Source organism: Phodopus roborovskii, unplaced genomic scaffold (assembly GCF_943737965.1).
Source record: "Phodopus roborovskii unplaced genomic scaffold, PHOROB, whole genome shotgun sequence".
In the NCBI taxonomy this organism is placed as follows: Eukaryota; Metazoa; Chordata; class Mammalia; order Rodentia; family Cricetidae; genus Phodopus; species Phodopus roborovskii.
In genome coordinates this window covers 34,865,680-34,891,636 of record NW_026126416.1, presented here as the reverse complement: position 1 = coordinate 34,891,636, position 25,957 = coordinate 34,865,680, and the positions used below count along the sequence as shown (strand labels likewise).

The 25,957-nt window shown below is 41.8% G+C and overlaps 1 protein-coding gene across 1 annotated transcript in view; it reads right to left on the bottom strand.

The window, feature by feature from the left end:
* Fsip1 (fibrous sheath interacting protein 1) overlaps window positions 1-25,233 on the bottom strand; it is a 116,959-nt gene extending 91,726 nt beyond the window's left edge. Inside the window, exons 1-9 of the mRNA XM_051183711.1 lie at window positions 25,070-25,233; window positions 21,419-21,551; window positions 19,914-20,094; window positions 17,910-18,064; window positions 16,673-16,766; window positions 8,743-8,844; window positions 7,480-7,604; window positions 5,426-5,536; window positions 1,349-1,507 (exon numbers count right to left, since the gene is read on the bottom strand). Coding sequence (XP_051039668.1) covers window positions 1,349-1,507; window positions 5,426-5,536; window positions 7,480-7,604; window positions 8,743-8,844; window positions 16,673-16,766; window positions 17,910-18,064; window positions 19,914-20,094; window positions 21,419-21,550 — 1,059 coding nt within the window. The 5' untranslated portion in view covers window position 21,551; window positions 25,070-25,233. The remainder of the gene's footprint in view (window positions 1-1,348; window positions 1,508-5,425; window positions 5,537-7,479; window positions 7,605-8,742; window positions 8,845-16,672; window positions 16,767-17,909; window positions 18,065-19,913; window positions 20,095-21,418; window positions 21,552-25,069) is intronic.
* Between the last annotated feature and the right edge of the window lie 724 nt (window positions 25,234-25,957).

Genomic DNA, 25,957 nt, shown 5'->3' with positions numbered 1-25,957 from the left:
AACTGAGTAATACAAACAAAACACAACTCTAGTAACTTGTGTCCCAGGGTACATTCAATGACAGTGAGTATCCCAATCCTCTCTTTCTGTGAACTCTGACCCAATCCCGAAATTAGTGCCGGGAACAATGCCACCACCATTTCTGCTGCTAGGGGTCAGGAGTGACTCCCTCCTGGCCCTTAGAAACCTAACCTAGGAATGCTGAGACAGCTTCCAAGGTGCCGGCACCAATTACATTGTTTCTTCAGGACATCTTTACATGGTCTCTTTAGACAAGGTAACTGTGGTGATATATTCTTTATGATTTATTAAAGCTTGACTGAGGATTCAGAAAAGCAAAATCAGCCCAATATCTGTCTCTGGGTCATTTATTTATTTGTGTTACAAGTAACCTTCAATAAGCGATTAGTATCTTCTAGAATGGACTTACTCTAAGTTACTGATACTTAAAATTTTTGAGAGCTCCCCCCACCCACAAAAAAAAAAAAACACTGTGTGAAAAATGATTTGGTAAAGCTTTTTACAAAGCTAGAAGAGAGATAGCAAAATCAGACACACATACACACACACACACACACAAACTAGACTGTGGGAACTGGAATGCAGAGGAGCAGGTAGGAAACTTACTGTGTCAACACTGCTCATCTCTGTCCTCCACACTCTACACACTGTGTAGAAGAATTTTGGAGGGAGCCATTCACACCTATTTCAAAGCTGTCAGAGGACAGACAACATCACAGTAAAAGCTTTGTTCTTGCTATTAAAGGAGTTGGAAGGACATGACAGAGGAAGGGGCATGTGACTGGCTCTGCTCACATCTAGTGCCAAAAGAACAAAGGAAAGAAAGGCTGTAAGGGACTGATAATGAATACTGTTAACTTCTCTTCCTTGACCGAGAACTATCTTGAACCAAAAAGATAAGACAATATTAAAATAAGTGCCTCCACAATTGCCCCTTCCCAGACAATTCCCAGTTGAAGAAAAACGGGCAGAAAGTAGAAATAACCTAAAGAAAATGCACACTGCTGGGAAAACTGAAATGTTTGCGATTGGACTCAGAAGAGCAATTGGAACAAAATCCCTTTAGTTTAGCTTACAAAGGACGTGCAGTAGCTATGCATGCATTGACCTGAACAGTCTGCATGCTCCTGAGTTAAACATACCTTGTCATTCTGCCAGGTGTGGTGGCCCATGCCTTTAGTTCCAGCATTTGGGAGTCAGAAACAGGAAGGTCTCTGAGTTCGAGACCAGCCTGTTCTATAGAACAAGTTCCAGGACAGCCAGGACTATATATAGAGACCCTGTCTCAAGTCCCCCTCCCCCTCCAAAAAATTTTAAAAAAACATACCTTACTGCTCTGATTCTCACATCTTGGAGAGAGGCTGAAGACGGTTGGGGAGACCACAGAGAATTCCTGCAGTTTTGTGTCAATCTGAGCCAGCTGCTGAGACTCGGTGGCTGCAAGAGTATAGCCTTCTTCTGGGACCAGCCAACCACACTGATCACCCTAAAAGGAAACCAAGGGGATCAGGTCATTCCCAGCTACATTTGTTTCAAAACATACTTTTTAGACCTCTCCATCAAAGACCAGGGCTTACAAAACACACCACCACCCATACCAGGTAGTGAAATGTCAGGAAAGTTTATGGTTTTATTCTCTTCTCAGCCTGTGCAAAGTGTCTTCTAGCGGCCTCTTTGGGGTTCCTCAGCCTCATAAGCTGGTTCTCTTTCATATGATCACTCTTCTACTAAATAAGTAGTGTTTTCAGCTGGACAAAGCAGCCTTACAGACTACAGCCAGGATTTCTGAATCTTCTTCGAATCCCCCATGACAGCGCCCCTTACCAGCAGTAAGTAGTTTGGAAAGAACAACGCCCAAATTCCCAAATATTGTCTATAAATGTTTGTTTTCACTTAAATGGACTTGGTTATATAAAATAAAAAAACACAAACAAACAAAATAAATAGTGTTTTCATACTTTATCCCAACGAAGCAAAAATAATTTGGCCTAAGGCTGCATGCCCAAATAAGTTAGTCAAAAATCTTCATGTACAGTGAAAACTATACTTAAGATATAAACCAATTATAAACTAACAGTATGCTACCGTAACCAAGCAACTGCGTCTCAGCCAATCACAGAGCTGCTGAGATGGCTCAGTGGTTGGGAATTAGGGAATTAGGGATGTTTCTGCAAAGGAACCAATGCCAGTGCCAGCACTACCTGGGGTAGCTCAGGACTGCCTGTAGCTCTCCCTCCAGATCTGATGCCCTCTGTTGGTCTCTGTGGGCGCACACGCATGACAGCATGCACATAAATAAAAACTTTAAAAGACAAGATCCATTTATAGGATCTGTTCAAAAACACCACACTCACTATCCATGGTGACTGCCTATCAGGTACAGGCAAGTCAGTCTGAACAGGCACAAAGAGCTGCAACCAGGACTTGTCAGACCCATGGCTGCAAAAGTGGAACAAGGTGTAAAGAGTAGTATTCACCTGTGGTTTCTACACCCCAGAAAACTGACCTCAGGTTTATTATTATGTCATGTTTACAATTAAAAAAACTGTAAAAAGGCTAAAAATAAAGGAAAGTAGTATTACCCAATTAGTTACAAATAAGAAACTGGTTGACTAATTTCCCAAAGAAAATTGAAATGCATACTGAATTATCTAAGTGATAGTTATCGAAACTAAAATTATAGAATTGATGACTAAATAGCAATTAATGTAAAACTCTTCCCTGTGTGGATTTTTAATGAAGCTAGAGTTAAAGGAACCTATAGATGGATCCCAACAGGAACATTAATGTCCAGGCAGCATGCAATTGCAGCAAGAAATTTCATATATTAAGTTCAAGGTTGTAAAAGACCTAGAGACTGATACTTACTGGCTGGGGTTCAAGCTTCAAGCTGAAGATCAGAAAATCAACACAGCCAAGCCAGGAGGTCTTACCGCTACCAAGCTGAAATGGCAGTCCTATCCCCATGAATCCTTAAAGGCAAAAGGCTCTCAGATCCTATATCCTCCTCCTAATATTCCTTTCTCCACCCAGCCATATCACCTCTGTCTCCACCTCCCTAATGCTAGGATTAAAGGCTTGTGATCCCAGGTGTTGAGATCACCTTTATGTGAGCTGTTTATTTTAAGACTAGACCAATTTTGTGTAGCCTTTGCAGTGTGACCTTAATTAACAGAGATCTGTCTACCTCTTAATACTGAGTCCTGGGATTAAAGGTGTGTACCACCTAGCTTCTATAGCTAACTAGAATGGCTGTTTTGCTATTTTGATCTCCAATGGTTTTAATAAACCGTAAACAATATATCACCATAGAAGGTAATGCTGTCTGACTCTGCCTGTCCAGCACCACCTAGATAGACACTGTCAGTCTGTGTGGGAAGCTTAAACTTTCTGGCTTGCAGGTGCCTCACCTTCCTGAGATAGAAGCCAGATGATCTTCCTAACCTCCTTTCCAGTCAGGGATCAAGCAGGTAACTTAGTAACCACCAGCCAGGCTCATCCACTCACTAATATTAGACATAGGAGATCTGGGTCCCACTACAAAACCTGCTTTGCTACAAAGGAGGACAGTAGAGGCACCAGCCTGCAGCCTCCATGTTCATATGTAGGGATGTATACGTCCAACACTTGTACACAAGTATTTACTGCATACACACACACACACACACACACACACACACACACACACACAAAGAAAAAAATTCCTAAAATCTAGAAATATACCATTTCAAAGGTTTTTAAAAACTTTAATATTCTGCAACTAAACTTCAAATTATTCCAACATATCCAAGAAGAAAGGAAAAGGAAGGGGGGAGGAGAAAATCAATCCTACAATTCTAGGCTGGTCAAGATGTGCAACTTAGGAATGTCTTAGTTGGTGGTTTCTAATGCTGTGACAAAAAAAAAAAAAAAAAGACCAAAAATCAAGTTGGAGAGAAAAGGGTTTATTCACTATTCAGCTTACACTTCCTCATCATTGTTCATCACTGAAGGAAGTCGGGGCAAGAACTCAAGCAGGGCACGATCCTAGAGGCGGGAGCTGATGCAGAGGCATGGAGGGGAGCTGCTTACTGGCTTGCTTCCCCTGGCTTGCTCAGCCTTCTTTCTTATACCACCTAGGACCATCAGCCCAGAGATGGTACCACCCACAATGGCTGGGCCCTCCCACACTGATCACTAATTGAGAACATGCCTTATAGCTGGTCTCATGGAGGCATCTTTCAACTGAGGTTCCTTTCCTTCTAATGATTCTAGCTTGTGTCAAGTTGACACACAAAACCAGCCAGTACAAGGAACTACTTCTAAAATTGGGGAATAGTAACAATACCAGGTCAGAAATAAGACTGGATTCCCAAATAATTCGAGGGGAAAAGAGCTAGCAAATAAAACATCAAATACGATCATTAAGATACATAATTTGAAGTCAGGAAATGTTCTCAATATTATCATGGTCATTCCAAATAACAAAAAAATAGTTTAAAATATCAAAAATATGTTTAAATTGATATTATGCAATTTAAAATGTGAGGGATGAAACATAAATACTAAGCCAACAAGCCAAAGCAATATTAATAAAAAAAAATTCACTGTCAAAGCATTACAAGAATAGTTAGAGAGAGGTACCATGTACTGACTAACCCAACAGAAGTGGTTTGCCCAGCTTCATAGTTAATCCAACAACTAAAAATGAACCCTGGGTGGCCAATTCTACTACTTAAGTTTTGTTAATAAACTAAGACAATTACCACGATTAGCAACCTCAGAATGGAGGCCCACCCTTCACCTCCATTCCTGCACCCAGCACCCATGGGGACCTTAGAGGTTGTAATCTGTGAGGCTCCAAGGTTTGCTTTGGATTTGGAGTGGAAGAAGGGATGTTGTGTTTGTTCACACAGAATTTTTTCCAAAGAGTTAATTGTTGACATTTAAAACATGTTTTCCATTTAAAAATCTGATTCTCTAGCTTCTCTTAAAAATTTGTCAGATCCCTGCAGCCAGGATAGTCATGGAGCTGAGGCCAAGTGTTCATCTGGTATACACCCTCCCCTGTGGCCACAGCTATCACTGCACAGGAACTACTCTCCAATCTCCAGTAAACACTACCCTTTCTCTGAGCCTGTGTGTCCCAGTCTTCCACAGATAGCAGCTAAAGGGGCTGTGGCAGGGCCCAGAGCCCACCCACCCCCATCTTATCAAATCCTTATTCAGCTGGGGGGAAATAAAAGTCAGTCCAGAGTGCCAAGCGCTTGAGAAGAGCATGTTTCTTTGAGGAGATAACTTTGAAAACATTAGGATTGTAAACGCAGAGAACGTCTTCTAACTGGAAAATTGTGACCGTGCTAAGAGGCCAATGGCGTAATGAAGATTAAGGAAGGTGAAGTCATTGACAATTGAATTTTCATACCTCAGAACTGGACAGTCCTGTGTCTATGTCGTCCAGACCTTTCAGGAGTTCATCCAGCCTTTTCTTCTCTCTGTCGATCATAACCACTGGGCTTCTGGAATTCTTGGCCAACTACAGGGTGTATTTAAGAAATGTAAACATGCAGTGAAAAGTATAATCCAGTAAAAAAAAAATGAGAATTCTACGAAATAGATATGGTAAGTTTTAAAATTATAGAGATTAGGCATGGGAGAATGGGAGGGAGGGAACTTGTATTGAAATATAAAATAAGATTGTTTCTAACTTGGGGAAAGTACTCTTTACCCACTGAGCCATCTCACTGGCTCCAGGCAAGCCTTCTTATTAATGACTTCAACAGTCTTATATATATATATGTGTGTGTGTGTGTGTGTGTGTGTGTGTGTGTGTGTATTGTTTACTGTAAACTGCCTTCAAGCTTCTTTCTCCAGACATATAGATTAGATACAGGTGACAGACATATAGATACAGATGACAGACAAATAGGTGTATTTATGTAGAGGACATAGATACACAGATGTAGAAGCAGAAAAGCATTTGCCAAGACACCAAGAAGGACACCTGGATACTTTCTGGTACCACACAGCCACTTTGTGAAACTGCTTTAATTTTCTAGAATGTTAGGGCTGGACATACAAATCAGTTGGTAGGACTTGCCTCACATGCATGAAACCCTTGGTTCAATCTCTGGCACCTCATAAAACTGAACACCATGGCCACGCATTTATAGTCTCTATAATCTCAGCACTTGGGATGCTGAAGCAAAGGGATCAAGAAGTTCAAGGTCATCCTCGCCCACCCACCAAGTGTGAGGCCAGTGTGACCTACATGAAACCTTATCTCAAAAATTAATTAATTTATAGACTATCGTATACAGCATTTAAATAAAGACTCCATTGCCATTGTTAAAACGAGAGAAGGAAAATCTAAACTGGAGTTATTGTGTGTGATAGTGAGAACTCAGAAACAGAGAACTCCACCATTCCTGGATAACAAAACAAAGCATCAAGAGCCAATGGGCCAGTGGTGACAAGAACAGATGAAGTTGGAGACAGTTCCTGGAAGTCACACAAACATGGGGCTCAGGAGCCTGACAGTGCAAAGGCTGGCCTCACAGTGGCAGACTGACTCGGGGACCAAGCTGCCTGGAATGGCAGGCCAGTTGTGAGAAGAGCTCAGGCCTGAGCTGAGAAAACGTGGCTCTCATCTTCCTGATGCTTTACGCTTTCCAGTGTGGCTTCCTGGACTAGCTATCCAAGTCATCACTGTGAGCCTCTGTCCACCCCACAGACATTCCTTATGGATGAATTAAATAAAGGAGTCCCTGTGCCCTTAACTAACCTGCCTCTACCTTAGAGACAAACCAAAGCAGGTTGCCTGAACTGTGGCGCACCAAGGATGAGCCCCTGAATCAAGGATAGTGACCAAGTGCTGGGGGAACCAGAGGAGGGATAGGAGGGGAGATTAGAGAGGGGTACCAGAGAGGAACAAGAGGGAGGATCCGAGGGGAATGAGGGGTAATCAGAGGGGGACAAGCGCAGGTTCAGAGGGGAGCAAGAAGAGGGACCAGAGGGCGGTCAGAGGAGGGAAAACTACCAGGGGTTCTCTCTGAGCCAGCCTTGCTGCTCTGCCAGGAAGGTCTTTCACTCCAAGTTTTAAATACAAACCCGTAACAAAAATGAGTCAATAAATAAACACTCGAGTGCACGCTTTATTGACGTACAAGTTAAAATCTGGAGGGGATGCTCTGCTCAAAACACTTTTGCATTTCAGGAACTAGACTATTTATGAGTGATAAAACGTGTAGTTGTACCTAGCAGTTTTGAAAGAAATGGAATAGGATTGGAGACAGAGTAGGGCGGGGCAAGATGGGAGACATGATCTAACTAGACGGGAAAGCCTGCATAGGCATGTGTGCCCATGTATGCACACACGCAGATATGCTACCCTCACACAGGCGATGAATAACGTGCACGCTGTGACCCTCTCTGCCACTGGCTTACTCCCACATTGTCTTTGAATCGTGAGATACCCACCTCAATGTTTCGCTTAATAAAATCCTGGCTGGATTTACTCCTAAGCTCGATCCTTTCTGTGTTTGAAAAGGGTTCCTTTTCTGTTTTGATCAATGGCTCATTTTTTTCCACATCACAGGTAAAATCTAGTATTGAAAAAGTTCAACATGATCTCATAATTACAATTGTGAATCATACTAAAAATTCATTTCAATTATATGCTAAAATATATCTTAAAAACACACATAGAAGAAATAAGTTTTGAATTCTCGACCCAGAAGCATTATATGGATTTTTTCTTTGTTTTGTACTTATTTTCTCCCTATCCTCCTTAGGCCAGATTTCTATCAGCGGCAGTCTACTTTTTAACATACTTTTAAAATTAAAATACAATTTTAATTTCCCTCCCTCTCTTTCCTACCTCCAGCCCCTACCACCACCACCACCAGGTACCTGCCTTGCTCACTCTCTCTAATCGTGGCCTCTTTTCTTTTCATTGTTGAGACATGTATCATAAATATATACATACATACATACATACATACATACATACATATATATATATATATACTTTTAAATACAACCTGAATAAGGTTATTTGTATGGTATGGTTTCAGGGCTGACCACTGGGTATAGGATAACCAATTTGGAGGTTCTTTCCTGAAGAAAACTATTTCTCCCTCTCTCACAACCAATCAAAATGCAGAGAACAAGTGGTGGTGGGGTGTCCAGCCCAAGTGATACGAGACAACTAAGGATCAGGAAATGTCGTGGAAGGGGAATCCTTTCTGTGTTTGAAAAGGGTTGCTTTTCTGCTTTGATCAAAGGCTCATCTTTTTCACATCACAGGTAAAATCTAACATTGGAAAATTCAAAATGACCACATCATTACAATTGTAAAGAGACTATAAGCTGTAAGAGCTGCAGGAACAGGAAGTCTACAGGCTACTTCTTAAAAACTATCATGGAAAAATTTCAAACATCCAGTAACAGAATGCAATACGATGTTTCAACAAGTAACTTTACCATGGGTCAACTCATAAAGTAGTGTATGCTACATATGTTCGTAGTGCTCTGATTCAACCTAGTACCTCTCATGTCTTAGGCGACACTCTGCCACTGAGCTACAGCCTCGGCCCTTATGCTGCACCAAACTCTAGCTTCTTCTTCTTCTTATCTGTCCATTACTCTAAATTATATCAAGTCTCCTTCATCTGTGGGTATTTCCATATACAGCCAGCATCCTCCTGTGGCAATCTATATAATCACACAAATTAAACATACCCTTCTTGATATCCTGGATGCAATTTTCATAATTTTCTGGAGAAATCTGAGTATGAAACACTGAGAAAAACGTGTCTTCAAACTCACAGTGTGAAGGCTCTACTGATAAAAAAAAGAGAAAAAAGCATTTGTTCAATCTTCACAAAATAAAATAATGCACACAGTTGAAGAGAGACAGAGGACTGAATAGTCCTCTACTATTCCTCAATCCCCTCCACACACGTGAACTGTGTCTTGAGTCAGTGCCACACCCACATTGCAATGGCAGGCAGTCATCATCACTTGAGCCATGGAGATGACAGCCAGTCAGCACTTCCCAACACAAGACAGCCAGATAGCATTTCCTAGATGCACTAGAGCACTCTAGAGCATCACCATTCTCTACCAATGACCTTTGCAGATCCCAGGGCTTGTGATACAGACAATACGCACACTCAGTAACAGAATTACATTTTTCCTCTTTATTTTAGGCCTCCAAGTTGAAGATTTTAAAGGTATACTCAGCCATTAGTGTAGTGAGATAGTCACTTTGTCCACACCTGTGGCACAGACCACGCCCATTGAGGGTGGAGACATGGGCAGACATTACCTGGGGGAACTAAGTCTGAGGAGGGGGCTCGGATAGCTCTTGCTTGCAGCACGGGGACAGGAGTACATCCAGAGGCATCCCTGAGATCAGGAACCTGCTGGTGTTCATCTGTCTATGTTATAAGTTATTTCTCCCTGAATAAACATCTATTTGTTTCTCCTGATTCTTATTAAACATCAATACATTAGCAGAATGCCTCTGAGCTAGTCATGGTGGCAAATACCTGCAATTCCAGCAATAGGGAGAGGACGCAGGAAACCCAGGAGTACAGGGTCATTGTCTGAGATACAGCAAGTTCAAAGACAGTCTGGGCTACATAAGACTCTGTCTCAAAAACAAACAAACAAAAACAAAAACAAAAGACAAGGCCTGCAAGATAGCACCTAGGCAAGGCACTTGCGCAAGCCTTATGACCTGAGTTCCATCCTGAGTAAAGGCAGAGGGAGAGAACCAACTCCACCAAGTCCTCTGACCTCCACACATGCACTCCCGCCTACCTGCACACACACACACACACACACACACACACACACACACACACACTTTTTAATTTAAAAGAGAGAGAGAGCACATTTGGGAAACTAGTGGAAGTCAGTGTTCTCTTGGGCTAAGCTCCATGAAGAAAACAAGACATTACAATGTTTGAAGACTTTTTTATGTTCTCATATTAGCTAATTTAGTTATTATATATCTTTGTCCCAGCTAGTTTTACATCAACTTGACACAAGCTAGAGTCATTTTAGAAGACAGACTCTCAGTTGAGAAAATGCCTCCCTAAGGTTTGCTTATGGACAAGTACATGGGAAGGGCCAGCCCATTGTGAGTGGTTAACATCCCTGTGCTTGTGGTCCTGGGTTTTATAAGAAAGCAGCCTGAGAAAGCCACAAGGAACACGGTGATAAGCATCGCTCCTCCATGGCCTCTGCATCAGTTCCTGCCCCCAAGTAAAACATAGTATCAGCTAGAAGGTTGGGGAAGGAGAGTTGAATGAAGACTGACACAATGGGTCCTCTTAGGGCAGTAAGACTATTCTATATAACACAGTAATTGTGAATGCATGGCACTATGTCTTTTTAAAAAATATTTCCACCAGAATATAAAGAATGAAAATTGATGTTTGTAAATCTTCTGGGGGAAAAAACTCATGTAAAAGATTGAGGAATCTCAAATATGGAATGCAGAAATGTGGCAAGATAATCCAAATGAATGACAAATGTATAACACAATCCCATTAAATAGAAACATATGAAAAGGTGCCTGCTTAACTCCAAATCTCTAACTCTGGAAAATGGAACTTAAAAGACTAAAGTTAACAGAAACTAAATGTGAGAACTACATCCCAGGTGATCAAAGTGTCTTTCTGTGGGTTATCGATACTGTTTGTGTACCATGCAACTGAACAATTAAGTAAAGCGATGGCAGAGTGTACAAAAAGGTTTCTCACTGTTGGAATAGAATGTTACAGATAAGGCAGAGGTTTAGGACACAATGGTCCATGAGGGATGGTGGCGTATAGGCAAACACATGAGTATATGTGAACTCAATATTAGCTCCTTACAGAGATGGCTACATACAGGTATACTTATAGACATGTGCATAATGGATTAGTATACACATGCAAGTCTTTTCCTAGAGGAAATTGCACCTGGCATCCAGACACTGATGTCTAACACCACTCTCTAGTGACAGAAATCGGGACTCCTTGGAGACATGGCTGACTCCAAGACTCAGTTGGGAAATACAGAAGAGTCAGAAGCCAAAAAGAGAAGATAATGCCTGGCAAGAGGAACAAAACAAATCCCATAGTGACAGAAATGGGGCAAAGGGATGCAGAGACCATCTAATGGCCAAAATGGGGAAGTAGAGCCAATCCAACAAAGTGGTTTGAAATCCAACTCAAAATCTACTAACATCAGTCCAATACTGACACAAGTGAGTGAATAAGAGAGAAAACAGACAAATCTCCCCTGCAGAATAATGTAGGCCCGTATTCTGCTCCCACTGAGTCAAAGCTTGGCTCATCCCTCCTCAGACAAAGACTGTACATAGCCACTTCCTCATAGATGTTCCTCTTCAGTTGGAAGAGAGGGAGATGGAGTGGCTTTACAATGGGAAAATGGGACAAACACTTCCTCAGCCAGGGGAGGGATGTTAACATCGACAGGGTGGCACATAATGAAAATGGCACTTTAACTCTGTCATCTTCCTCCCGACAGTATGCAATTCGGTCTGACCATGGGAAAGCCATGAGATAATCCCAGCTGGTGGATATGCTACAAAAATGCCTGACCATGTTCCTCAAAACTGCCACGATTGTCTCCAACAAGGAAGCACAGAAAGTGGCCCATCCAAGAGAAGGCTAAGGAAACATGAGGACTGATGTACTATGATGTCCTGTGTGGGGTCCTGGGACAGGAAAAGAACATTAGGAAAACTTAATGAGATGTGATTGAAGTTGGCTTTTGCTTAATAAGGTGATACCAATACTGGCTCACCTGAAATATACCACACTCATGAACCCTGATGGGGTGGTGTAAACAGGAAAAAATAATCTGTACCCTACTTGTACCTTCTCTGTGAATTTGGAGTCATGCTAAAACTAAAGGCTTACTTTTTTCTTGATTTCCTTTTATTTTTTTTTTTTTCACGTAGGGAAAATCAAGAACAAAATTAGACATAGTAAGAAGACACACAATGTGGGGAATTACTATTAAGATACTGATTTGAAAAGCTGCATTCGTGGGGTTGTTCTTATTGTGTATGTGGAGACTTCAAATCTAGAGTGAGGGAGTCCTGCCCAAGCTGACTCCAGAAGGACCAGCAAATAGGAGGACAGCACACGTGAGAGACACCCGAAAGAGTCAGGGAACCGCCTCCAAGAGACGATCTGAGGCAGATGGTGTTTCCAGCGAAACCGTCCAGATTTTTAGGGAACAGATAATCCCCATGTAATGTAAATTGTCTCAAAGCATAGAAATAAATGTGGCCATGATCACTCAACTTCTGAAGTTAACAAAGCTAGCAAAGCACATACACCACTACTCCCCACACACACGCGCACAACATCCATGCTTGCACATACAAATGCTCACATATGTACACACATGTATATACACAAAACCTAATAATGCTGCATTCTGTTTACCTACTTATTTGTGTGCATAGATGTGCATATATGTGTGGGTGTGCTCACGCCACAGTGCACATGTGGAGGTCAGAGGACAACTTGAGGGAGCTGGTTCTCTCCTTCAACCATGCAGGCTCTAGGGATGGAACCCAGTTTATCAGGCTTGGCAGCCAGCACCTTAACCCATTGAGCCATCTCTTTGCCTCTAATCCTGTTTTATAGGAACAAACGTCTGAATAAATTCAGCCATTCAAATTGGTACCAATTAAAAGAACAATCTTCCATAAGCAAAGAAGGGCTGACCTAGGAATAAAAATAGATTCACTATTTAAATCTACTAATTTTAAAATGTTAATTTTGTTAAGAAAGAAATCTATAACTCAAATAGCTATTGAAAGGGACTGAATGAATCTCCAACACTAAGTCTATGATTAGTGTTGGGAATGGGAACAATTACTGAAGAAGACACAAAAATTAACAAGACCCAAGGCATACAACTAAACATAATCAGAATGAATAACATGATCTAATTAATTATAAAACATTACATAATAGAGTATAAATTATAATAGTTAATCATAAACTTATAAAAAGTCTCTTTTCTCCATATATCACTTAGAACTTGTGAAAATATGTTGAAGTGGTAATAATAGTAAAGGGCTACATAAAACCAATTGATAGCTAATAAATATGTGAAACCTGCCAAACTGCCTATTAATTCTTGTTAATACTGTTTAGTAATCATGGAAATGCTAAAAAATAACCCAGTCTATTGAGTACTTACATCCTGTGTTAAGGGATACAAGCTGCCAATTTGTAAGGACATGTAAGTATTCAACAGTGGAATTTTTGTGGAATTCATAAGAAACTTAAGAGGCACAGCCAAAGGTGTGCAGGGAACTAAGATCTTCCAGGTATTTCAAGTGATTTTAGAAGTAGCCTCAGGCCCCAGGAGCGCCTGCAGGAGTGCCTTCATATGACCATCAAATGTGTCATGAAGAAACCTAGTCAGAACCACCCAGCCACACTCCTCCTAAATGGATGAAATTCTAAGGGCAGAACTGCTTGTTCTCTTAATACAGCAGCTTCTGAGGTTAATTTGTTTTTCAGCAATAAATAACTAATACATCATTGGGAAATAAGGATAACAGGAAGACACAATAAAGAGACTAACACTGAACAGCCTAAGAAAGAAATATTGGAGACCAGACTCAAGACAGAAGGAAAGGGAGGCAGAATATAGTCTCCTCTGAGGAGCTGTGATCCGGGGAAGACCTCAGGAATCCATGAGGAACTACCTGTAGGTGTGAATTTTAAGTTCAAGACAAACTAAGTTCCATGCTGAGAGCTTTGCTCCTTTCAGCATGGGTTGTGACTAGATGCTGCCACCCAGTGGACAATGTGCAAAAATGTGAAATATAGAGTCCCTGTTTCCTAACGACACAGAAACACTCTATGGGTAGATATAAGTGTGCTAGGTAGCTTTTATGCCAACTTGACACAAGCTAAGGAGAAGGAAATCCTAATTGAAAATGCCTCCATAGGCTTGGCCTGCTTTCATATTCTGTGTTCTATTACCCTCCCCATCTGCCTCCCTCAACGCTGCTTTTCTCCTTCCCTTGGGCCCTTTTCTAGTTCCGTGATCTCTAAACACACTCACTCCCACATAAACACACACATATATAAATTAGAATCTAGAATCGGTATTTGAACGAGGACACACACTCACTGTCATTCTGAGGTTGGGTTGCCTCTCTGGAAATCAGTTCTTTTCCTGAAAACTTCATTTTTACTGTTGATAAACGCCATTGGGTGCACATACCACACTTTCATTATCCATTCACCTTTCGATGGACAGCTAGGCTGATTCCATTTTCTTGCTATTGTGAACAGAGCAAACCTAAGTGTGCATGTATTTTTTTTTTTTTTTTAAGATTTATTTATTGTGTTTACAATGCTCTGTTTACATGTCTACTTCAACACCAGAAGAGGGCACCAGACCCAATTACAGATGGCTGTGAGCCACCATGTGGTTGCTGGGAATTGAACTCAGGACCTTTGGAAGAGTAACCAGTGCTCTTAACCTCTGAGCCATCTCTGCAGCCCGCATGTATTTCTATGTATGACATGGAATCTTCTGGGTGGATGCCCAGGAGCGATGTCGCTGGGCGGTAGGGCAGTTCCGGTTGTCGTTTTGAGCCACTCTGATTCCCATGGCTTCACCAGTTTATACTCTGACCAACAGTGAGGACGAGTTCCTCTTTGCCCCTGTCCTCCCCAACATGCCTCATTTGTTTTCTTGATGACAGCCCCTCTGACTTGTGTATATTTCTTTGATGATTAAGGATGTTGAACACTTTTAAAAAATATTTCCTGGTCATCTGCATTTCACCTTTTCAGAACTATCTGTTCTGGTAAATGTGCCTTCTGTTCTGCAGGCTATCCGTTCAACTTGTAGTTACTTTCTTTGGTTGTGCTGGAGCTTTTGAATTTATATGTATATATACTTGCTCATTGCACATGTGCATGTATGTGTATAGCATGTGGGGGTGACAGGATGACTTCTCTCAGTCTCAGGAGACTGAACTCAGGTTTTCAGACTTGGATGCAAGTGCCTCTACCCACTGAGTCATCTCATTGGCTCATCAGGTATTTTTAGTTCCTCAGAATCTCATTTGTCAATTCTTGGAGCTATTGGGGTTCCATTCAAAACAGTCCCTCCTACACCTCTATCCTAAAGTGTTGTTTCAGTGTTCTGGGTTTTAAATTAAGGTCTTTGACCTGCTTCGAACTGATTTTTGTGTGGGATGAGAGATATGGATATAATCTCAATCTTCTGCAGATGGCTATCACGTTTTGCCAGGACCATTAATTTAACAGGCTGTCCTTTTCCCAGTGTATGCCTTATCACTTTCATTAATGGCAGTAAGTCCACTGACAAAGAAGTCCTTCAATACACAGGGGGCAATGCTGATGGAACTCCCAGGCTCTTAGGAAAAAAGTCTGGTGCACTGTAAACCCTGATTGCTCTAGCCAGTGTGAATTAATAATAAAATTTATATCTACAAATACATTAATAGTACAATTTACATTTATAAATACATTAAATATACAATACTGATAGTCAATATAATTTAGAATTTATATTTTACATCACATAATGGAATTTCCTTTTTATTTATTTATTCTCCTCTCATATATTGTCTGTAGTATCAGATGACATTTGCATTTTCATTTTACTTCAATAGTAATGCATATGCCTAAATCTTTAAGCAGAAACATTAAAGCGCCATAAACTTAAGTGTTATTCCATCACAGAAAAGACAAGGTGCAAGATGGGAGACACAAATATTCAGCAGAAACACTGAAAGCAATAAAATAAATTATTTACTGAAAAAAACAAAAACCTAATCACTCAAGGTTCTGAGCTTTCAGGGCTGGCCAGGAAAGGGACAAGTGTGAAGAGATGCTCTCCTGCAGACTATACCTCCACCACAACTCTCCAGTACCAGAATCAGGCATTTGGGGTTCTGAAATGCTAAACATTCCCTTTGAAAAAGACAAAAGGAACTCAGCCTTCTAAAAGAACTCAGAGGCCCAACTTAGAACATCCCTACCCATACAAAACTGGAATGCCACCTATTTGATATATGGAAGGGAATTCAAAAACTGTCTTACCATAAAGGAAGAGAGGGAGTGGAGCGAGGGAGGGGAGGGAGGGAGGGAGGAAGGGAGGGAGGTAGGGAGGGAGGTAGGGAGGGAGGAAGGGAGGAAGAGATGAAGGGGAAACAAAGAAAGAGAAAGAAAGGAAGGAAGAAAGATTGATTGACTAGCCTCTAAAAGTAGGGCTGTGAGAAAGCAAGAAATAGGCAAATCAGCAATTGATTCTTACAAAGGGTTGCACAGAAATAAGTGATCCCTAGTGAGTCCTTGGCAGAGGACTGAGATTGTAAAATGGCATCTAGAGGATATGAGAGGGCCAGGAAGTGACTACAAAGACACCCAGGCCTGCTTCAGGGTTTCCTCTGCTCTCTCCCTTCCTCCCCTGTAGATAGATACAGCCCTTAAAACACTAAAACAGACCTACCCTCAGACACTTTTCCTCAATCCTACCTAATGTGATCAATTATTTCCTCTGCCATGGGCCAACTCACAAAGAGGCAGCGCACATCAACCCTGGGATAGCCGCTTCAGCGGCCTCCCTCTCTACTTACCAGCTGTCTCCGCAGATTTTGAAGCCAAACACAAAAACTTCTTTGTGTTTTCCAACTCCTCGTCATTTTCCAAGTCTTCTGTATTTTTTGCAGACTGATGAAAGAACAGCTTAAGTTTGAATATGAAAAAGCAAATATGCCCACCAGTTCTTATTCCAACCCAGTTTTCAATTGTGTATATACACACACAGGAAGGTTCAGTTGTCTGCATTCCTTCACCTAGGAAATCTGTTAAAATTCCCTGTTTCTATAAAATTCCACCCGTGTGTTTTCCCAGAAAAAAACTTACATACATATTGTTTAGAGTATCTTCATGAATGTGTGTGTGTGTGTAGAGAGAGAGAGAGAGACGGAGAGTTATGCAAACAGTGCCAAAATAGCTCAGTTGGGAGAGTGTTAGATTGAAGAGAGTTATGCACAGGTACATACAAATATATGTACATATATATTGAATTACATATATATGTGTGTATATATTGAGTTATCCACAGGTACCCTCTGAAGTTAGCCAGTGACTAAGGAGGACATTGCCAGCATCAGCTGTGGGTTACTACATGATCCCTCTCACAGTCGCTCTCCTTTGAGGGGCAGATTACTATATGAGTCAGTGGCTCTAAGAGTCTGTGCCAACATTTGTCCAACTCCGACCTCTCGGTGCTATGGAGAACAGGAGGCCAACAGAGGACAAGGAAAAGCTGAAATCGGGCTCTGGAAATGTGGCAACACAGAGGCAAATGGACCATAGCCCAGGCTGAAGCCGTTTTGTGACTTTTCGGAAGGATCTGACCAGCACATGAAGCAGTGAGCCCCGCAATTTATTTGTCCCGAATGTTTAATCAACAATGCCAACCAGTTAGTGTTTTGTGTGTGCTTGTCTGTTTCTCTCCAAACTATGAGCTCAAGGGAGAAAAGGCAGGCATATATCTTTGGTAAAAATCGCCATCACATCCCTTCCTAGTCAGAAATGGAGGGGGGCCAATCTGACACTGGCAAGAGAGGTTTTCTGGGCTTGCCCACAGGTAATGAGCATGCCAGAACAGGGCCAGAAGGCTGGAATGTCACAGACCAATGCTCCCCACATGCACACATGCAAGCACGCACGCACGCACACACGCACACACACGCACCCACGCACACATGCACCCACGCATGGCCACCACTTTGCAGGACCACATTACCACTGCCTCAGGCCACACTTTTCTTAATATCAGAGGAACCTGACACTTACCATTCTTACCTTGAGTTCTTCCCACAGCTTAACTCTCATTTCTACACCTTTCTTTTTAACTTCTTTTTCTCTGCATTGTCTTTTGGCCAGTATTTTATCCAGTCTGTGCATCTTACGAATTGCATTTTGAAGCTGAGCATCTGACTCTTCTAATTTGGGATTACCTGCATTGTGTTAAAGGTAGAAATGGATTTGAAGTTTGATAAAACAGCAAGGCTTTGTTTTGATTTTACTCTTTGTTCATTCATTCAGCCAGTACTTACAGCCATTAGGGACACCTAATACAATCAGGGTTAAGTACTAACTTCATGGACAATAATTTCTTGAATGTCTTTTCACGTAACTGTCCACTCACACCAAGAGACAGACATTTAGCTCTTTTCTACAGTGGGGACACTGGGCCCTTCTAAGGGCTTATAAGTTACAGCAGTGGGCACAGATGTGGTTCTCTTGTGATTTTAAGTCCCACGTCTCCTTTATCCTGCTAGATTGTCTATATCCAAACCTACAAAATAAAAAGTAAAGACTGACACATGGACTCTATTTGAAACTGGTTTAGACTAACTGAAAGAGAAAGCGTGTACCAGAGACCTACAGTAGAGGGCAGTACATCCTGACCCACGCAGAGGGGTTAAAACACATGTATTCCGCATCCACAGGCATGCCTTTTCTCACCCCTCTTTTTTTGGTTTCCTGAGTCGCATAAAACTGTTTGTGAGAAGATGATAGCAGGTGCTATCTTATTTGAAATTAAGGACTTTAGACGTTTTGTCATTAGGGGCTTAACTGACAACATAACTAATGATAACAACAATAAGCAACTGTCATCTGTGGACTTGCCCAGTGGGTACAATGCAAAGTGCTTTACTTGTATGCACAAGTCAGTCCTCATCATTGGTTAGTTCTCCTCATAGCCCAATGCATCCTTTCTGCATTTTGAGTAGTAAGCTGAGGCAAATTTGTATTTGAGTTGTATGCATATCCAAAACAGTAAGTAAACAAAACAGTAAGCTGACTCCATAGTGAGAGCATTTAGCTACCAGGTAGCACTCCCCCCCACCCCCGGAAAAACTGATAAAATTGAAATGAGCATCAGTGCTCCTGTACTGTCTCAGACTTCCCAGGTAAGATCACTTAAAATCATAACTGAGAGCCCAAAGAATCAGTGACACTTGCCTATAATGTACATCTCTACCTCTTTAAGGAAAAAAAGAGGGAAAACATGGAGAAAGAGTATCAACCTAATAACGAGGTTTCTAAAATGATGCTACTTAATTCCCAGGCTCATTGCCCATAGGTAGTCCATATGCAAGGTATTTTGAACAAACTCACACAACATGAAAAAAATATAAATAAATACTGGGAATTGACAAGTTCCTTAGTGGTTTCTTAACAATTCCGTACAATTTGGTGTCATGGTCTGGACTGGCAGTTAGCCCCAAGCAGCTGACTCACCATTACTTCTGGGCCATCACTACAAATGCCAGTACAGTAGGCAAAAATGCAAATGGCACCTTAGTGTCATGATGAGAATGGCATTCACCCCACAGAGTCTTCAAGAGTCCCAGAGACACCCACAACCCTAGAGTCTGCACATCGCAACAGAGAACTGCTGTTCTAAATCAACCTACCAGAATTAATCTATGTCATGAGAAAAGTAGCTTTTAAGATATTAGTATTATTCATCATCATTGGGATTACCCTTAGAGGGTATTTATAAATGACCTGATACATCTTATCCTGCAACATTAGCCATCAAAACCAATGCATGGACCATGCCATACAATACAGAAATACTCCCCCTTAATGAATGTTTATGAGCATAATAATAATTTTATGAAGTAACGTGTTTTGTTATATTTCTCAATGTATTTAAAGACTCAACATTCTTATATGTAAAAATAATGTGATTAATTTCCCACCAAAAGCATGTCTCCTTTTTGCTATATACTCCTAATATTTTAAATACAGTATCTGCAATTATCATTAGCCAATCTCCAGTGATCATCCCACCTGGATGCTCAGGCATCATCTGTTGAAGCAAGTCTGGGTCTTCGTCTGAGCCATCTTTGGCTGCTTTTGTGCTCTCAAAGTAGTCTGCCCACTTGTCATCATAAGTATGTCTTCTTTCTTCCAGACTACTATTTGATGAGTGGTCCTCCTTACTAAAATTCAACTTGTTTACCATGTCAATCTAAAAGTAATTTTCAACAAAAGAATTTCCAAAACATAATACTCAAAGACACTAAAAAAAGATAATACATGTTCTTAAAACTTCACGCTTGGTAGCATTTATCGCCAATGGAAGAACATATGGAGATGTGTAAATACACACACTGATGTTCCTAAAAAGGTGGGACTTTTAACAAAGTGCAACTTAACTGTATGTTAAGTTTAATGCTTCACCAAATAAATACCATTGTTCCACAATCTTAAATAATAACAGGGAAGAGTTGAAACTGGCCCTGAAGAGCTATGCTCAGGATCCAGGAGCCCTGCTCTCTGTTGTCCACAACAGAAGCCCCTTCTCCTGTACGGCCACTGAAAGAGCTGAATGACTCAGAAGTGTTTTCAAATTTTGAATGAGATGTGTTTCTAATAAGAGTCTTCTAATGAGACTCACATGCTTTGGTTATTCTTAGTTTCCTATTTTGTTTCAGCTTCCCTTTATGCTTCAACAAACTTTATTTTGAAAACAGCAGTTTGGCCCAGCTGTGTTTTCCTGAGAGAGGGCAAAAAGGGACATTCATGAATGGGTCAAGAGAAATCACAGTTTGCAAAACTCCGAAATTGCCCCAGGACAGTGAGAGTCACAATGAGGTAAATACATCCCAGGGAGAGCTGGGTTCTCAGAGGAACTCTCTCTTTGGAGGACTGTCTACTCCAGCCTCCAACCTCAACCACTGGATGGTACCCACCCACATGCTCAACATTCCACTACGGCAATGGGCGCCCTAGCACCAATCTCAAGGGCAGAAGATGTGTGATGCTAAGAATAAACTGGCAAGTGTGCAACTCCCTTCACAACAAGAGACAGGGTCTCTGTTGTTAGATACCATGTACACCGGATTAGCTGGCCAAAAACATTGGGAGATTCTCCAGTCTCCAACCCCCCACCTCACCACAGAAGCATTGGATTATAGATGTACATTGACACATCCAGCTTTATGTGGTTCTGGGTGTTCAAACCTTGGTTCTTTCAGTACACAGCAAATACTCCTGAGCCATTGATTTTTAAATACTGAATCATTTTTATAGTAAATATCAGTGTGAATATTTTAGATATTGGAATACAAAGTTTCCTTCTGAAGCCAAACAACACATAAACTTTAACAAAGTCTAAAGTAGGCAAAAAAAAAAAAAAAAAAAAAAAAGCATACCCAAAAAGAAAAAGTCAGGGACCTGTGAATACTCCCTAAAGGCCTCCAAAGACGACATTTAAATGGGAGTTAAGGACAGCCTTGGGTTCCTCAACTGTTGTGGCTGAGAGCTCGGTTCCTTCCCAAGCAAACCATTACCTTGAAGGCCCCTGGTTCTGGTGAGAGCACCTCCAGAGAAGCATTTGAACTTCTGCTCCCAGGACGTGATCTTGAATTTGAGGCTGGTTTTGAAATTCCATCTAGGTTTCCCTTTATAATATCCATCGACATCCTGAACCAAGCCAAAAGAGTTAAGAAGCAAGTAATTTCCAGGACTAAATGTCGCCTTAATCAATCTAGGTTTACAGCCAGTTCACTCAGAACCTATTCACTACCAAGTGTATAAGTGCTCTTCAAAGGTCATCAAAGGAACCCTTTGTTTATGGATTATGTATCAGATCCTGACAACATCTGAAGTGGAATGCAGATGTGAATGCTTGTGGCACTGTGGCACTGTGCACTGTCGTGGTGCAGAAAAACAAGATGCCTCCTTGCTCTTCCCTGGGAGAACACCCCAAGGACACCTCTCTCAGCCTGGGTTCACTGCATCTTAATGATTTGCTAAGGCCTCCTGGCTCCCTCCTTCTGGGCTCACCCTCCTTCCAGCCTCTCCTGCTCCAGACAAGCCACTTTTTTGGAGCACTCTCCTCCACAGCTCAGTCCTTATTTAATCAGCTCTCCCTTCCTAAAATCTGCAGTTCTGCTTCTGACTGGCACAAGAGAATAAAACCTACATCCTTTATTAGAGGACAGATTTGCACTATCTGACTGTACTTTGTCAACAATCCTCCCCAACTACTGTACAGGAGACTCCAGCCACAAAATGTCTTCGTTATCGCCACTTTGTGTCTAGGGTGGATTTTAGAAGTGAAACTACTTAAACTAAGCAGAACAGCTTGAACTAGAAGGAGAAGATAAACACTGTGGATATACCCTTCTAAACCATGCCCTTGATAGAGACTCTTCTAGATCTGCCTGGTGATGGTAGAACAATATGCATACTGAGAACTAGAAGAAACTGAATCCAGCTTAATATGAATGGTATCTTCTGCCAGATCACTTCTAAAGGCTTATGATTATGTATAAACATTAAAATACAATATCCCTCCTTATTCTACAAAGCGGCCTGTCTTTCATGCCATTTGTGAACCAAAGACTCAGGAGTCCAAAGTGGCTTTTCACACAGAAGGAAGCATGAACAAGCTGAAGCTGCCCTCAACCCTCCCTCCCCCTCCCCAAGGCATAACATGGCTTAGTCTCCAGCTGTGCAGTGTGTCACCACTGCTAACTTCAGGGAACAGTTGGTTAGCTCTTCCCACTCAGCTACTGAAAAAGGCATTGATGTCAACATTATTCACGCTCTGTAATGGGGTTGGGCTCACTCAGGAAGGGCCTGACATTGTTACTGTGGGATGATGGATCACCCTGGCCCCCTCATATCACCACCGAAAAGCGTAAGTCACTAAAAGGCCAAACGTCTTTTTCACACCCTTAGCATCCTGTCAAGGAGGACTTATTGAAGCTTGAGAGGAGCAGGGAGATGGAAACATGTGGCACAGCCAATATAATGCATGTCAAAAAAAAAAAAAAAAAAAAAAGGCCAGGACACAGGGAGCCATCTGTGACATGGATCAGCTAAAAGACCCCAGAAATCTTTCCATTTGCATCAAAAACTGGTCTGTTACTATTACATTCCCTCCAAACACATCAAATTGAATAAATTATGGTCACAGAAAATGTAACTGACAGACTATCTGTGTATTTGACCATCTGGGAAACCAATCAGAGTAAAGATCATTGTAATGAGATCTTATAGATGTATTGTGTGTTTAAGAAATCACTTGTCACACAAAAATTCCAAATGAAAAATGAGGAGCTGTACAAGAAAGTAATCAAACAATGTGTACTTAGTTGTTTGAGCACTGAGTATGGACTTAACAAATATCATTCCTTCACTGAGTATATGGGCATGGGGAACAATATCCAAAAGGAGAGATATAGAAAAAAATCCGTTATAGGAAGTTGAAGAGGACATCCAAATATTGATAAAGCCAAACAATAGTTAATTAAGCATAATAGTTAAGAGTTCAAGGAGGCTGCCTCAAGAGGCAGTGACCAGGGGTCACTCTATTATTGCTTCCAACGTCAATATTTCACAGAAGTTTAACATTTGGACCATATTATTTCAATAAAAGTAAAAGCTAAGGTTAAGAGTAATGAGTAGATATAAAATATTCAATCTTCCAGGAACCAGAAGAAAACACAAGGACAGTTTGCAAAGAAATCAATGATGTACTAAGTGGGTGTGGTGGGAAGGATTAGGAGGTGTGACCTTTTTGGAGGAGTTGCTTCATGGGGGAGGGGCGACCTTTGAGGTTTCCACAAACTCTCATCATTTCATCTTAGCTCTCCCTGCCTTCTACTTTCAGATCCAGACTGGTGGTCAGCTGCTCCAGCTGCCATGCCTTCGCTCTGCCATCATGGACTCCAACCTCTAAAACTATAAGTCAATTTCAGGCTTTCTTTTCTAAGTCGCCTTGGTCATGGTGCTTTGTTACACAGTAGCAGAAAAGTAACTAAGTCAGAGGTTGGTACCAAGGAATTAGCTATCTCAGGGACAGGTCTGGCTATACTGTATTTTGGAGGTATTGGAAGACTTTGGGTTTTTGAACTAGGAAAGTCATTGAACTTTGTAGGCGGAGCTTAATGGGCCATCCTAGCAGGAGGTTAGAAGACAATGTGTCAGAGCTGTGTGGACTGTGGCAGCCCACAAATCTCTAGAGGTTTCAGCGGGAACAATATTAGCAGCTGTGCCACAGCACATTCGTATTATTTGGCAAAGAATATGGCTCCCTTCTACCCTTGTCTTAAAAATTTGCCTAAGGCAAAACTGAAAAAACAAACAAAAAAAAAAAAAAAAAAAAAAAAAAAAGATGGATTCCTTTCCTTGGCAGAGGAGCAGAGGAGATTTCAAAACAACCTAATATTGACTCTGTTGTGTGGTTATTAGTAATCACTCTTATGCGGGTCTACAACGAGAAGAACAACTAGTACAAACAGGTTTTTTGTTTGTTTGTTTCATACATTTCCTCATGAATAATACATAATGCACATTTTCTTTGGGTATTAAAAGAATCAAAATTAAAATATCAGTCACCTTATGATAGTCCGTGAAATAAATGCTCACGCGCCAACGTTTTATACTTTTTTTTTTTTTTTTTTTTTTTTTTTTGATGAGCTCATGGTACATGATCTGCTCTGATGAGGCAAAACTGCCTGTGTCCCTAGATTGGTTTGCTGCAAGTCTGCTTGTCTAGTCATATTCCCCAGCCTGATGATGTCCAAAGGTACCCACCTATATATTTGGTTTACATTTCTTCCACCATAAGCAGAGTTCCAGGCCAATGTTTATCAGCCCTCTTCTTGTTTTCCTTTTTTTTTTTTTTTCCTATCATGACTATGTGCGGTTTACAGTCTAAGCTACTGACTAGTTCTCTAGACCTCAGTAGTAGCAGGAAGGTTCAGAAAGATGGACTAATGCAGAAAGTTTCCAGCAGGGACCATGATTTCCCTGATACGCCACAGTCCCTCCCAGGCGTGGCCACGCCCCTGTAGTTACACCCCACTGTGGCCTGGGAGGACAGGCCACACCCACCGAGATGGCCCAGCCCCTGGAGACCGAGTCCGCCCTCTCCTTCTAATCAGCCTCACAGCTACTGACCTCTGCCTGTGGTGCGTGCGGTCCCTCACCTTCCCGGTGGGGACGAAGACTGAACGTCTAGGCACTAACTGGCGTCTCTGACATCCAAGCGTCATCCAGTCCCCCTCGAAGGGGACGGGTCTTTCCCGCCACCACCGCCTCTGTGGAGACGAAAGATGCAGCGGTCCCAAGCCCGCTGCCTCAAAGAACGCTGTTGCCCTGGCAACTGGAAGCACGCACCTTGGTCTCGCGATAGACGGAAAGGGCTGTACCATCAGAGATGGGCACTGGGGACTGCTGACGCGGCCGGGATGGGAGGTTGTGGGACCGGGGCCGTCCTATAACCTTTGCAGTAAACGTTCTAGGTAAGGAATGGTCTGTTTATATTTAGCCTGGACTGCAGAACGAGGATCCCGGTGTTTACATGGCTCTGACCAGCTCTACGGACATCTGCCCTCTCCTGTCCCAGTTATCTCTCACATCACATCAGACCGATGTGCAGCTCAGAAATGGCATATGTGAAAGTCTTGACAAATCCGGAGGTGTGTGTGTGTGTGTGTGTGTGTGTGTGTGTGTGTGTGTGTGTGTGTACACGCGCGTGTGTGTAAAGACTGGACTGCAGTAAAAATTTAAAAAGGATTATGATGGCTTTACACCACATTTCTCTATGCGCAGTGTGAAAGGACTCGCTGCCAGGATCACCAAACTGATACCTGATACTTTCAAACACCTGCTGCGTTCCAGTCTGAACGGCTCTTGATTGTTTACAAAGTGTTTTCACACCCAGAGCTCCTTTACCCCCATGCCTTTGAGCAGGTACAGTATTTCTTAGGTCTTTTTCATCAGAACAAGTGAGTATAAACTGAGTTGCCTGGAGAGCACAGCTATAATCTAAGGTAGGACAGGGTGTAAAAACCTGGCTGTAAATGACACCTGTG